Source organism: Elephantulus edwardii, unplaced genomic scaffold (assembly GCF_000299155.1).
Source record: "Elephantulus edwardii isolate Elephantulus edwardi_28Jun2011 unplaced genomic scaffold, EleEdw1.0 scaffold00066, whole genome shotgun sequence".
NCBI classification, from domain to species: Eukaryota; Metazoa; Chordata; class Mammalia; order Macroscelidea; family Macroscelididae; genus Elephantulus; species Elephantulus edwardii.
The window spans coordinates 9,688,509-9,701,748 of record NW_006399816.1 but is presented as its reverse complement, the minus strand read 5'-3'; the positions used below and the strand labels follow the sequence as shown (position 1 = coordinate 9,701,748).

Sequence of the window (13,240 nt, the reverse complement as noted above, 5' to 3'; positions counted from 1 at the left end):
CACAGCTGATATTGAACTTCTCCAGCGGTTTTTTCCACAGATGTAATCAATTTGATTCCTATGCATACCATCAGGTGAAATCCATGTGTATAATCTACGTTTATGTCTCTTAAAAAACGTATTTGCAATGAATAAGTCATTGTGCAAAATTCAGTCATTCTAGCTCCAGCTTCATTTCTGTCACCAAGTCCATGTTTTCCAACTACTGATTCTTCTGCCTCTGAAAATCTGCTCTCAGAGAGTCAGCTATGGTTCTGACTCGGGAGTGCCTAAAAACAGTATTTGAATGTGAAGCAAGGGAAAACTGGTGGTTTGCTGCTACCTTTGTATTTAGTGTGGTTCCGGAAGCTGCCCTGCAATACTGAAGGCATGTGGTTTGAGGCCAGCAGTTCCCACTGTTGAAGGATGGGCTGTCTCCTCCCCTGCAATTAACTGCCTCTGAAAAACCCATTGGAGGATGGAGGGTCAGCTATGGGTTGGTTCTGACTCTGGAGCACAATAACAAAAAAGGAAATAATGAACGAAGCATTCATCTTAAAGATCTTGAGTAATAAGATATCTCGGGCTACAAAAAGAATCACAAAATAAATGTAGGAAAAAATATAAGGATCACAAAAAGTAAGAGTATATTAAGCCAAAAGGTGGTGGTTCTTAGAAAAGACTTCGATATGCTGGTACAATTGATCAGTATTATGAATGAAAAATAATGTAGATTATAGACATCATGAGCCATACCTTGACACCAAAATCCCAAGATAAATTGCAGATCAGTTTCTCTCATATACACCCTACCCCTAGACTTAAAATACTTCATTTCACATGCATAAAAGGATAACAGGCCTGTATGCTCAACTCTGATTTATCTCAGGAGTGGGAAGAAGTTTTTTTAAACTATGAATAGTCTATGTTTCAACACTCATTTGAACACATTGGTGGAAAATAAGCATTTCAGTAGGTAAAGAAGGAGCATTTCTAAAAACTGAAAATCATTTATGAAATAATAAAAGGTTATAAGGGAGATGCTAAACTGTAAATATTCATTAGTGATGTGATTTCTGGTGATTATAATTGAGTCAGATCTGATTCATCACAATACTATGTGTATAGAATAGAGCTCTTTTCTAGGATTTTGGTCTAGGCTGTTACCTTTCAGAAGCAGATTGTCAGACTGGTGTGTGGAGGTGCCTTTGGTTAGCTTTGTTTGATCTACTAATCTTTTAACCAGTATTCTAGTATTTAGCTCTGTATGTCCATCCATATTGGGCTGGATAAATGTGTCATAATGACTATTTGACAACTGTTGATTGTTAATGCTAAGTGACTTGGAGAGTTAAAGCAAAAGTTTTCATGAATCTTTAAAGATCATAGTGTGTGTGTGTGAGAGAGAGAGAGAGAGAATTCCCCAAACATTTATTTACTAGTTAATAACTTTTTTAATAAAATAAAACAAAGTTCTGTTGTTTATAGATGCACACTTGGGTGGTATAGCTAAAAAGAAAAACAGGTTGGTTTATTTTCTTTTGGAAGGAAAAAGGGCCTTATTGAGACTAGGTTACCAGGAATACTGTCTCTCTTCTGTCTTGAATAGTGATTGTATACTGGTGTTTTATTTAAAACAATATGTAAACTTTTTTTATGTTCATGTACTTTACTAGAATTATATAAGTTCACATTAAAATATTTTTTAAACATGGTAGACAAACTTAGATTCCAGTTTTTTTCTTTTGGATATGTAAGATTTTTATACCTCTGAGTAAATCTTAATTTTCCATCATGACCACTTTCTCACTGTGTTTCTAGAGACTGGTAGTATTCTTCTAATATATTACAAATTTATCAAGCCTCTCTACCTTTGTGGCTCATCAAATATATGCTATTCGACTTTGAAACATTTGTACTTTGTTCTGTCCTGTATATCTGTACGTACTGTCCGTTAGTATTCCCCAGAACTACTTTGGTTGCTCTCAGCTATTCAGACTCCAGTCTTCACCAGGAGTTATAGTTTTGCAGAAATTGAGAGAACATGAATAATATTTTACTCTTCAATTATGGCCACAGACATGTATAATTTTATATTTTACATTAATTTTTAAATTATATGTTCTTTTTTTATTTCCTTCCTCTGGATTTTTGTAATGTTGTGACATATTGAAGTTAATTAATTCTTTTTGGGCTTCACTAACATTCTCTTCCTAGTTTTTCAAACTTGATGTTTATTTTTTGTCATGTTGCAAATGATTGTTCATTTCTATCTCCCTGACATAACAGTAATACCACCACTAAACAAGCACTGTTCCTCCATCTGGTTGCTCAGTGTGTAAGTGAGCAGTATAAAATGATACTTTATGGTTTAAACACTTAATGTTAGTTGTAGCATGTAGTTGTTGTTAAAATCCATTTATGTGCTAGAAGAAACCATTTTCCCCTTCAATAGTAATACTATTATGTGAGTCATAAGCTTTCTTTTTTCTTCCCTAATTTGTGCTTCTGATGTATATAGCAAGAGGGAAGAAAGATCATTGAGCAGAGTTGAGAAACAGTAGATTACTTTTAAAAAGATACAGAAACTACTTTTTTAAAATAAAAATGGTTCTTGTCATTTGGTGGAGACAGAATACTCTTGAAAAAAGAATGTCGCTTTGTCTTTTCTCCTTGAAGGGAAGAAATGTGTATGTGTAAATAAGTTTTTATTCTGTGCACCTACTGAGTACTTAGGGACCTCAGGTGGCTTAGTTGTAAGGAATTGCGCTGCCAATGCAAAGTACATGGTTTTAATACATTAGCTGCCCCATGAAAGAAAGATATTCTTCTTCCCTGCAATTTACTCCCTCTGTAAACCTTCTGAATTAGTTCTGTGGTACACAACATCAGATTAAAATTCATGTATAAAAAACTTGTAAATGGAAATAATTAAAACCAAGATATGGACATCCACCAATAAAGGTGACAAACCATCTAACTGTAGCTAGAATATCCTGTAAAACCAGCATTTTTGTGTCCTCTGTTTTAGGATTTTTTTTTAAGCTCTGCTTCTGCTGCCTGTTAGCATTACCTGTTCCTCTGGTATCCAACAGCAGCAACAAAGAAGAAAAATCAGAACTGGGCACTCTCCCTTAAGGTTTAACTATATTAAAAGTCCAGATCACTTGAAAGCTGCAAAAATAGACAAAGCATCAGAATAGAATGGAAAGTCTGAAAATAAGTTATATATGTAAAGTTGAAACATGAGACTGGTTAAAATTCGTTAGATTAATTACTCCTTAACAAGAAATTGAAATACTTGTATTAAGAGCTCTGATGAGTTAGTGAATGCGGAGTTGCATTGCCAGCCCTTAAATGTGTGGTTTGAATCCACCAACTGTTGCATAGGAGAAAGATGGGCAGTCTTTTTCTGTGAAATATACAGCCTCCGCAAACCCACTGGAGGGTCACTTAGGAGTGATTTCCTACTCAGCGACAATGAGAGGAAGCTGGGTGGGGAAGTGTTCAGTAATAATATGCTTCTAGACATTATTTTCTTCATATAATTTACATCCTAGCAGAAAAGACTAAATAAAAACAGTAATTACAGAGTTAACTGACGTAATTCGTGGAGTCCCTGGGTGGTATGCACTGCTGAGAAGTTGGAGTTTGACAGCTACTAGAGACATTGAAACAAAGACTTCATGATCTGTTTTGCAGAAAATAGAAAGCCCTGTGGTACTCACAGTGCTCTTGACACATATGGCGCCATCATAAGCCAGAGTCAACTTGAAAGCTACTGAATTTTTATTTTAATATGTTAAATCCTATAAAAGAGTGCATATTGTTGTTGACTCGAGCACGACTCATAGTAACCCTATGAACAAAAGGCCTGAAGCCTTTCTATACACTGTCGAGGCATGTGGTTTAGGAAGTAGATGCCACTTCTGCTTCCAAATCTGTCTTAAACTGGAAACTCCACTAAACACTGACCACCATGGGCAACCATTATGGCATTTGATCTCCTCTAGTGGCACATGGTTCAGCATCATAGCAAACCCAGATTACCACAGTACAGCAAATTGACACACGACTTACAACTTAGAAGAATGATCCTCCAAAATATAATAACACTTAAGCCCTCAGGCCCAACCAATCAGAAAGGTTGTTGTTTTGTTATGTGCCTTCAGGTCACTTGCTACTCAAAACGACCCTATGTACAACAGCCCTAAACCCTGCTCTCTCCTATGCTAATCCCCACTGTCTGACACACCCACCCTGATAACCCTAGTCACTGAATCAGTCCACCTCAGAGAGGGTCTTCCCCTCTTGCACCGTCCCTCCACCCTCCCAAGCATGATGTCCCTCTCCAAGGACTTCTCCCTCCTTACAACATGTCCAGAGTATGTCACACTAAGCCTCAGAATCTTTACCTCCAAGAAGCAGCCCAGTTTGAGCTTCTCCAGAATGAATGTTTGTTTTCTTGGCAGTCTATGGTACATTCAGTACTCTTCTCCAGCACCACAGCTCAAAGACATCAAGATTAGGAACCAAAGTATAAATTTAGGTGAGGTCCGTTCTGGGAGTTGTGCTGCTAGCTACTATGCTCATTTTGCTGTTAGGAGGAGGAGGAAAACCCTACATTTTCAAGTATCCCAAATCCTTGGTATAGGGCCGTGGTGATTCTGGAGAGTACTGTAGGCTGTGCTTCACTTTGGAGCAAGGCAAACCTCTGGTGCAGGGCCAGACAGGCATTTGAGATGATTGATGAGCCTTGACCAACTTGCCTAGCTTTGAGTCCTTGAACACAGATGTGCTTACAGGCCCAAAAGAAGAGGTAAAATGTCCTTAGCCATTTCCCTGTATTTATTTGCCTTTGGAACCTTTTGTTTTGAATCCTGACTCCACAGCTAAGCTCACTGTTAGTGTGGTTTTCAGCCCCTAAAAACACACTTTGCGTTTTGGTCTTGGAGAATAGTACTGAATGTTCCATGGACTGCCAAAAAGAACAAACGTAAGTTTTGGAGAAGGTAAACCCACAGTTCACCTTGGAGCCAAGGATGGCAAAGCTTTGTTTCATATACTTTGGGCATATTGGTAGGAGAGGCCCCAACAGCCTCCACCCCTTCTCTTACCGTATCAGTTAAAACTCTCAAAAAAACTCTCAGTACCATCAAGTCAGGACTGAACATAGCTGATCACCCAGCGAGTTTTCTAATCATCCAAGAGTAGATTACATATCTTTTTCTTCCAAAAAGCATCTACAAGATTTGATTGACTGAGAGGCATGGCCTTTGGGCTAGCAGCACAACTATTGATCTGCAGGCAGAGCCCCTTATTATACAAAGGAATCGTACTTTTTGACCTGTGTTCGTTGACAGAGCTATCTATTGGATATTGTAGGGGAGGAGGACTCTTATACAACTGTAATATGATGATGTGTTATTATGTATCCCCTTATTGGAACTTGCCACTAGCTGAACCTCCAGCAGGTTTTCAGATGCCCTTAATCTCCCAGGAGATTGTACTTCTCCCATGGAGAAGCTAGCAGATTCAAATTGTGTGTCTTCGGGATTGCAGCACAGATTCTTATTACTAGGCCACCAGAGCTCCCTCGGAATATGATGTTATATACATAACATGTATTTGTGTGGCTATGCATGTATGTAATGCTGTCTAGAATGTTTACCCAAGTATTTCAAATTGTTAGTTCCTTGTAGTCATGTTTTGCATGCTGTAAGTTTATGCCTTCTTTTGAGTATAGGCGTGGAGTAGGTTTTGTGGTTGTTTTGGGGTTTTTTTTTAATCACAATAAGCTGTTTAATTCCCATTATAAGTTTGTTCTGCTTTCTGCATTCAGATAAACTTAGCATCTTAGGTTTTCTCACAGATAAAATTAGTGGTAAAGCATTTAATTTTGTGCTTTATATGTATCCAATGAATAGCTTACTTACTTAGAGATAACTTCAAATTTTATCAATTTCTTTTATGATCGGTGTCATTTGGGTTGGTAATTTGTGTTGTATAAAATTACATTTAAAAGTCTTGGGGAGAATCTCATTTGAGTAATTTTTCTATAAATTAGTAAATGTTTGGACATAAAATTTTTAGAAGAGCTTCGTTTTAAAAAATCTTGAAAATATTTGAGTATTGGTAATTTTTTAATTTTGAGCAACAGTTTACAGTTATTGAAACTTGGGTTTACAAACCAGAAAATAACTGACCAGAATGTGCATGTATTTTTTTTGCTGGTCATGTTTACTCTCAGTTTGAAAAAGTTTATGCCTACTGATTTTCCCTTTACAAGCTTAAGATATTTGAAGTCATCAGGTCCGAGTCTAATCTAGATTAATGGGAAGTAGAGTGCCTGGTATTTACCACTATTGACAATAAATACATTTGCCATTTAATTAGAATTTTATAGCTAGTACTTGATGTAGCTAAGATAATATCTTAGATCTTGAACTAACTAATTATATCTATCTATATATATAAAAAATATTTATTTAAAGGTAGGTAGTACATAGATAATTTATAAAAAAGTTTTAATGTATATTTTTTATTCATCCCTTTCCCAGCCAGTAATAAATTATTTCAAAAAATGTACTTAAAAAACATGGCTGTTAGAAAAAAATAGTTTTTAAAAATATGGCTATTTGGAATGACAGGGTCGCTATGAGTTGTCTACGACTCGACGGCATTAAACAACAACAACAACAATTTGGAATGAGATGATGTAATATTTTTAGTTGACTGATTGCTAGATTTAATGGTAAATTACTAAGTTTAAGAAATAATCTTTTGGCAGATCCTAGTAAAAGTAATTAATTTACTAGAAAATACTGCCTAACTTTTAAAAAATACCATAACTACTCTATATGAGCTGTCTCAAGAGATAGCACAAAAATTTTCATCAACAGTACTCTTACAATACTAGTAGCTTCATTTCCTAGTACCCTTATTTTAAAATGAAGGCAAAAAATTAAAACAGCAACAAAAATCCATTTTAAATTCATACATATACACCTATTCACTGTAATTTTATAGCTATATGACACACTTTTTTTTGAGGGGGGGGAAAAACAAGACATGATCTTGGTGTATTTTAATTCATATAGTTGCTGTTCCCTTTAGAAAATCAAATTTTTGGAGAGCTCTAACAGTGTGCTATTGCTGGGCTCTCATCCTTTCTGTTTAAATAATGCAGGTACTTTGATGGAAACCTGGAGAAGCTCTTTGCTGAGTGTCATGTAATTAATCCAAGTAAAAAGTCTCGAACACGCCAGATGAATACAAGGTCATCGGCACAGGATATGCCTTGTCAGATCTGCTACTTGAACTACCCTAACTCGGTGAGTATCTGGTAGTTTAAGGCTAGCACTGACTATTTCAGAGGGTAAATATCAGGGTATTGAGGATAAGGAAGGGAAGAGAAAGGATAAAAGCTTGCAATTCCTTCTCCTGGTTTGGTTTTTAAAGCTTGTTTTTGCATTCCTGATTTTTCCTGTTTTACCGTTACTGGAAGAATTGGGTATTGCTTAGGCCAATAAACATAATTGGTTTTCATCTAGATTTTAAAAAAACAGATTTCAGGGTGGTTTTATTTTGGTTCCCTCTAACCCTCTCCCTATTACCTAAATCATTTAACTAAATTTTAAGAAACTCTCCAGATTCTTCATAAGAAAAGACTTTTCACTTATTGGATATTCTTAAATCTAGTATGTGGATAGTGATAAAATATGAAAATGGGGTGATTTGATTGGGATGATTTTCTTTAGTAAATGAGTTGTTGTAATGAGGTGGATTGGCATAGTGGCTTTAACCGTGGGCTCAAACATAGCAGTGACTGTGAGGAGAGCACATACCAGGTAGTGTTTCATTCCATTGTACAGAAAGTCGTTGTGAGTCAAAACTGGCTCATAGTCACAGAACAGTACAAAAGTATCTTTAAAATGTTTTTAATTAAGATTATTTACGTTGAAGCTTCTAACTTTAGGCTCAACTAAATGTAATTTTTCTATGAAGGCCCCTTTTTTTATTAGCTATAGGTAAATTATATTTACAGTATAAAAGTGTTTAGCTACTTTTGATTCACTCTTTAAGATGTTTCAGAATACTTAAAAAAAAACCCAAAAACCAACACCCTTATTTTTGTTACCATTATTATAAATATCATTGTTTATATTCTCTAATAGTTAAGCAGATTTTTTTTTCCTTCTACTTTGAATATACCAGGTCTTTGACGCCAGTATTATATTTATATAAAAATTGACAATTTTTTGTTGTTTAGCTTAGAATTTTATGTGACTTCTTAAAGAAACAAAACTAATTTGTTTATATGTACAAATGTCTAGAAAGAAGAGGTATGAAGGGACTTATGTTTTAAAGGATTATGTACTCTTAAATAGAAAACAAGTCCTTTAGTAGATAAAGTGCTGAAGTGAATTTCCATGTTCTAATCATAATTTTAACTAAATATTTAGGTTTGGGCAATTTGGATAATTTAAGTTTTTAAATATTCCTGATCTCAATTTATTTCTTTCCGCTTTTGAAGAAATAAGTAGAATAAGATAGGCTTACAAAAAACCCCTTCTTTCCACCTAAGATTTCAGCTGTGGGATTTGCTTTAATATAAGTGTGAGGGAAAGTGATTATAATACTATCTTTTGATGGTGAAGAAATGTCAAAATTTGAAGAAGTGAAGTTAAAAATAAAAATACTAACCACTTACATTTTAACTATTTAAAAAGTCTTTTATATTTGACATTTTTAATCGATTTTATAGTTTTTTAAGTATTTCTGTAAGGTAATATATAAAGGCTCAAATTCTCCCAAATTACACAAAACTAAAACCAAATTTACTGCTATTGAGTCTCTCTTGATTATTTGTGACTTCGTAGAACTGCCCTATGCCCCTAGATACTATCTAGAAAAACTCTAGTCTCAACAAATTAGAGTTGAAAATCATCACTGGAGACTTGAAATAACTGGTGATGGTGAACTTCCTCTTTTATTCATTATCATTGCCTGACAGTACTCTACATTTTAATTAATATTGAATTAATATTAATGTTTGAAATAAGTAACAGATTAGTTGGGCAAATAAACAAAAGATATTCTTAAAAGTTACATCCTTTCATAAGGTAAACACAGTAAGTAACAGGTTGGAGAGGGATACCTTCTGACTCAGTTTCTTATCTGAGAGGGCTTCCAGCCAAAATTAACATGTCAATTAATGTTTGAAGTAATTAGGTGAACCAGGAAAATTAAGCAGTCTAGCCAAAGGAGGTAAGAGTGTGATGAACACTGGTAAAGCTCCAGAGGAAAGAAGTGAATAGTGAGTTTGGTATTGACAGGTTTTCTGGTGACCTTGAAAAGGGTTTTTTTGTTTGTTTGTTTTGGGTATTTTGGTACAATTTACAGAAAAGGTAAACAAAATATGCAGGTGGGCTAGTAGTGACCACGGAGTCAACCCTGTGGCTGTGGGGAAGCTGGGCTTAAAGCTTCGCTCAGGTCTCGCCATCACTGTCTCCCAGGGTGTGCTTGTTAAAGAGGTATTCTGCCAGGCCTGAGTCAGGGGCAGTTATTTTAAGTAATGTGATGGTTAGGGAAACCAAAGTACATGGGGCTTAGGAAAGGAAACTACTTTTAAAAAGAAAATTTGACTATATAAATGACAGTAAAATTTAGTAAGAGTTGAATACAGAAAATTAGAGTTTCTGCATTTAAAAAAAATAGGATTATGATTAAACTAGGACTTTTCTCATTGTTTTAAAATCTACACAGAATAATTTTAACATTTCTTTCACAGATGTAAATGGCCTTTATTATCTATAACTTTTTCAACTTTAATTGCTCTTTAAACATTTATGCTATCTTTTATGTAATTAATGCATTTGAATACCTTTGTTTTTCTAGAAAGTTATTTTAGATTTATGCAGTGACAGAAGAAAATATGCAGTTCAATGGTTTTGGTAGCTGAAGTTATTTAGATGCTTGGCCTACAATATTTCATTTATAAGTTGGTGATGGTTGAGTGGTTTAGTACTAAACTGCTATTCAAAAGGTCACTGGTTTAAAGTCACCATTTGCTGTGTGGGAGAAGACATTGCACTCTGCTTTGGTAAGATTTATAACCTTTGAAACCTTATGAGGGCAATGCTACTCTATCCTGTAGGGTCACTAGGAGTCACATGAAAATTGGTATGAATAAATTTAATTAACCTAACTTGAAAGATTGTTGTTGTGTGTACCATCGAGTTGGAATCAATCCGTAGCTGATCCTCTGACGGGTTCTTAGAGGCAGTTCATCACACAGGAGGAGATTGCCCATCCTTCTCACGTGGAACAACTGGTGGATTTGAACTGCTTGCCTCTGAGATTGCAGCTTCTTGCCTCAAGGCCACCAATGCTCTTTTGAAATACTAGTGACTTAAACTTACAAGAGGTCATCTCGTACAGTGGTGTCCAGATTCTCTTCCAATAGAGTTTGTTAACTAAGTCCAGAATATAAAATAAAGGCAGAATTGAAGATTATGAAGGTAATATTTGCAAGTCATAGAAATAACCACATGAGGTGTCAGACCATCTATTTTAGTTCCAACACACATCTTCTTTACCCCATTCTGTTTTACAAGGATGAGAACCAGGATTTTGAACTAGTTCTGCCTTGCCAAAAAAAAAAGAACCAGAACAGGAAAAATTATCTGTTAAAGCTCTACTAGAAATTTATTCTCCTCCTTAGCAAACATGGGCAGCATGCATATTGCATAGAAACCAAATCTCTTGACTGGCTGAGTAAAAAAAAAAAAAGCAGTGCCCTGGCTCAAAGATGGTAACTAACTGCTCTTCTTTGAGTGTGTGTTACTCTCCATAATACTGGCAACAATCCATTGTCACATATCAGGCTTCTGAAAAAGCACCTTGTTTAGGCTTCCCATGCCAGAACTTTGACCATCATCTTTCTCGTTTCTTGTTCCAGGTAATATTGGACATAACACAAAATTTAAAATTTGGGTCTGTTTTACATTTTTGGTCAAAGCTGAATCTATTTGAAACTGATGGCAGTATTATTTTCTGTCTCTGGTAGATAAGGGGTTGCATTGCTAACCCAAAGACCTGTGATTCAAATCCACTTGCAGGAGAAAGACAGGCAGTCTACTCCCATTATATTTACAGCCTCTGAACACCCACTCGAGAGTCAGCTTTGAGTTGGTTCTGACTCAGCAACAACATAGACAAAATGGCTTTTCTTTGGGGATTTGAAAGTACTTTATAAGAGAAGGAAGTAATTTTTTTAATTGATAATAGTTGTAGTGTATGTGAAGTAGAGGAGACAAATGTTCTTTTAGTCCTTTTTCTTCAGACTGTTGTTATAGATAATATATCATAAATTTAGATGTACTTTTGGTTATACTTGCAGAACTCTGGTGACATAATGTGTGTAGAGTTGCGCTGCTAACCCAACACTGTGTCTTTGATGAATAGAATCCACCAATAATAGCTCCTTGTAAGAAAAATGGATTATTGTTTTTTTCCCATGCACTTTATAGTCTCAGAAGCCTGCTGAGGGTCAGATATGAGTTATTTGGATTAGTCAACAACTACTGAATGAAAGAGAAATTGAAATTATTTCTGATGTACCATAAGTTAAATAAATACTATGATCATCTGAGTCATGTAAAGGCCCAGAGAGCTAATACGTGAGCACAAGGTAGAAAGGGAAAACATGCCAAAAGAGGTGGAGGGAAAGAGGAGGCATGTTCATTATTACCTGTGATAATGACACAACTCTTGAATGCAATGAAGTATACATCTCTAGACCATGAGTTTAGTTTTTATTCTTTCTCATATGTACATGAGAAGTTGACTTTATTTAATTTTTTTATCTAATAGTATGATTATCATTGAACTAAAAGCCTCAGAAGTCGGACTTTCTTTTTTTTTTTTTTTTTTTTGAGAAGTCGGACTTTCGATTACAGTGGGCACTTTTACCAGCCATTGTGATTTACAAGTTAATCTTAGTTTTAAAAATTTTGACAATGAAACACCAACATCAAGGCGGTTCTGAATCATAGTTGACCTTCCATTGAGTTGCCAAGGCTGAAACTCATAATGGGTGGAGATTCCCTGTCGTGTTCCTTCAGGGCTATTGATGGATTTGAACTGATGGAGACATAGTCTTCGGATGATTAGTACAACTGGATATGGACTATGTCACCAGAACTCCCTAGGTCATATGAAGATGTTCTCATTTTTAACTTTGGAATGAAATATTTGTATTAGAATAAGTGATATATTTATTACTCTACTGTGTTCTTTCTTTTTATCCTAGAAAACCAAGTAATCTTTGTGATCATCTGGTAACAAGTTAGTGCCAGAATGTTTCCTCTGATAGGAAGATTTGTTTCTCAGAACTTTCTAAAAATGTTCATGAGTATTTATTTTATAAAGATTTACATTCATTGGTACTGTAAGCAAGAATCTTTGTTTAACCTTGTGTTTTATATAGAATTTTGTGTCATTATTACTTAGATCTTATAACATGAACATTATTAGAAATTTCATAAATGTACTTAAAGTAGTAGCTGGTTAAAAATGTAGTGAAATAATAACGAGGATAAGACCCACAAAAGTAAGAAAGTAGTTGAGAATATGCTTGTCAAGAAATAAGAAATGTCTCTATACAAAAGTCTTTAAATACTAAGGAAATGAGAAATTACTTAAGTATTTCGGTAAATAGAAGATTTAACAGTCTGTAAAATATTAGGAAAGAACAGTAGATGGACACTAGACTTAGCAGATAGATGAATGGTTAGAATAAGATAGAGTTAAATAGAGAACTCTGGTGACCTAGTGTGTGGAGAGTTGTTCTGAAACTCCAAACATCTCTGGCTGTTCAAATCTGTCTTCAACTTTTGCAGAGAAAAAAGGACAATCTCAATCCTGTGATGTATAGTTTTAGAAACCCAGTGCAGGGTCATTTATGAGGTAGTTCAGATTTCACCAACATTGAGCAAATGAATGAGAGTTAAATATTAAATGAGACTTTAATGTCTGACACGGAAGACATTTCAAATCAGATTACATCACTACGAGGTGCTGCCAAGGCAGCTACAGCTCACAGTGATCCAGTGAACAGTAGATAAAAACTTGGTCCTCACCTATGCTGTCCTCATGATTTCTGCCATGCCTGAGCCCATTGTTATGGTCGCTGTCTCGGTCCATCTCATTGAGGGTCATCTTCTTTTTCACTGACCCTCTACTTTATCCAGCATGA

General features: G+C 35.3%; 1 protein-coding gene across 1 annotated transcript in view; it reads left to right on the top strand.

The window, feature by feature from the left end:
* Window positions 1-13,240, top strand: part of ARIH1 (ariadne RBR E3 ubiquitin protein ligase 1) — a 120,145-nt gene that overhangs the window by 62,001 nt on the left and 44,904 nt on the right. Inside the window, exon 3 of the mRNA XM_006888325.1 lies at window positions 7,169-7,313. Coding sequence (XP_006888387.1) covers window positions 7,169-7,313 — 145 coding nt within the window. The remainder of the gene's footprint in view (window positions 1-7,168; window positions 7,314-13,240) is intronic.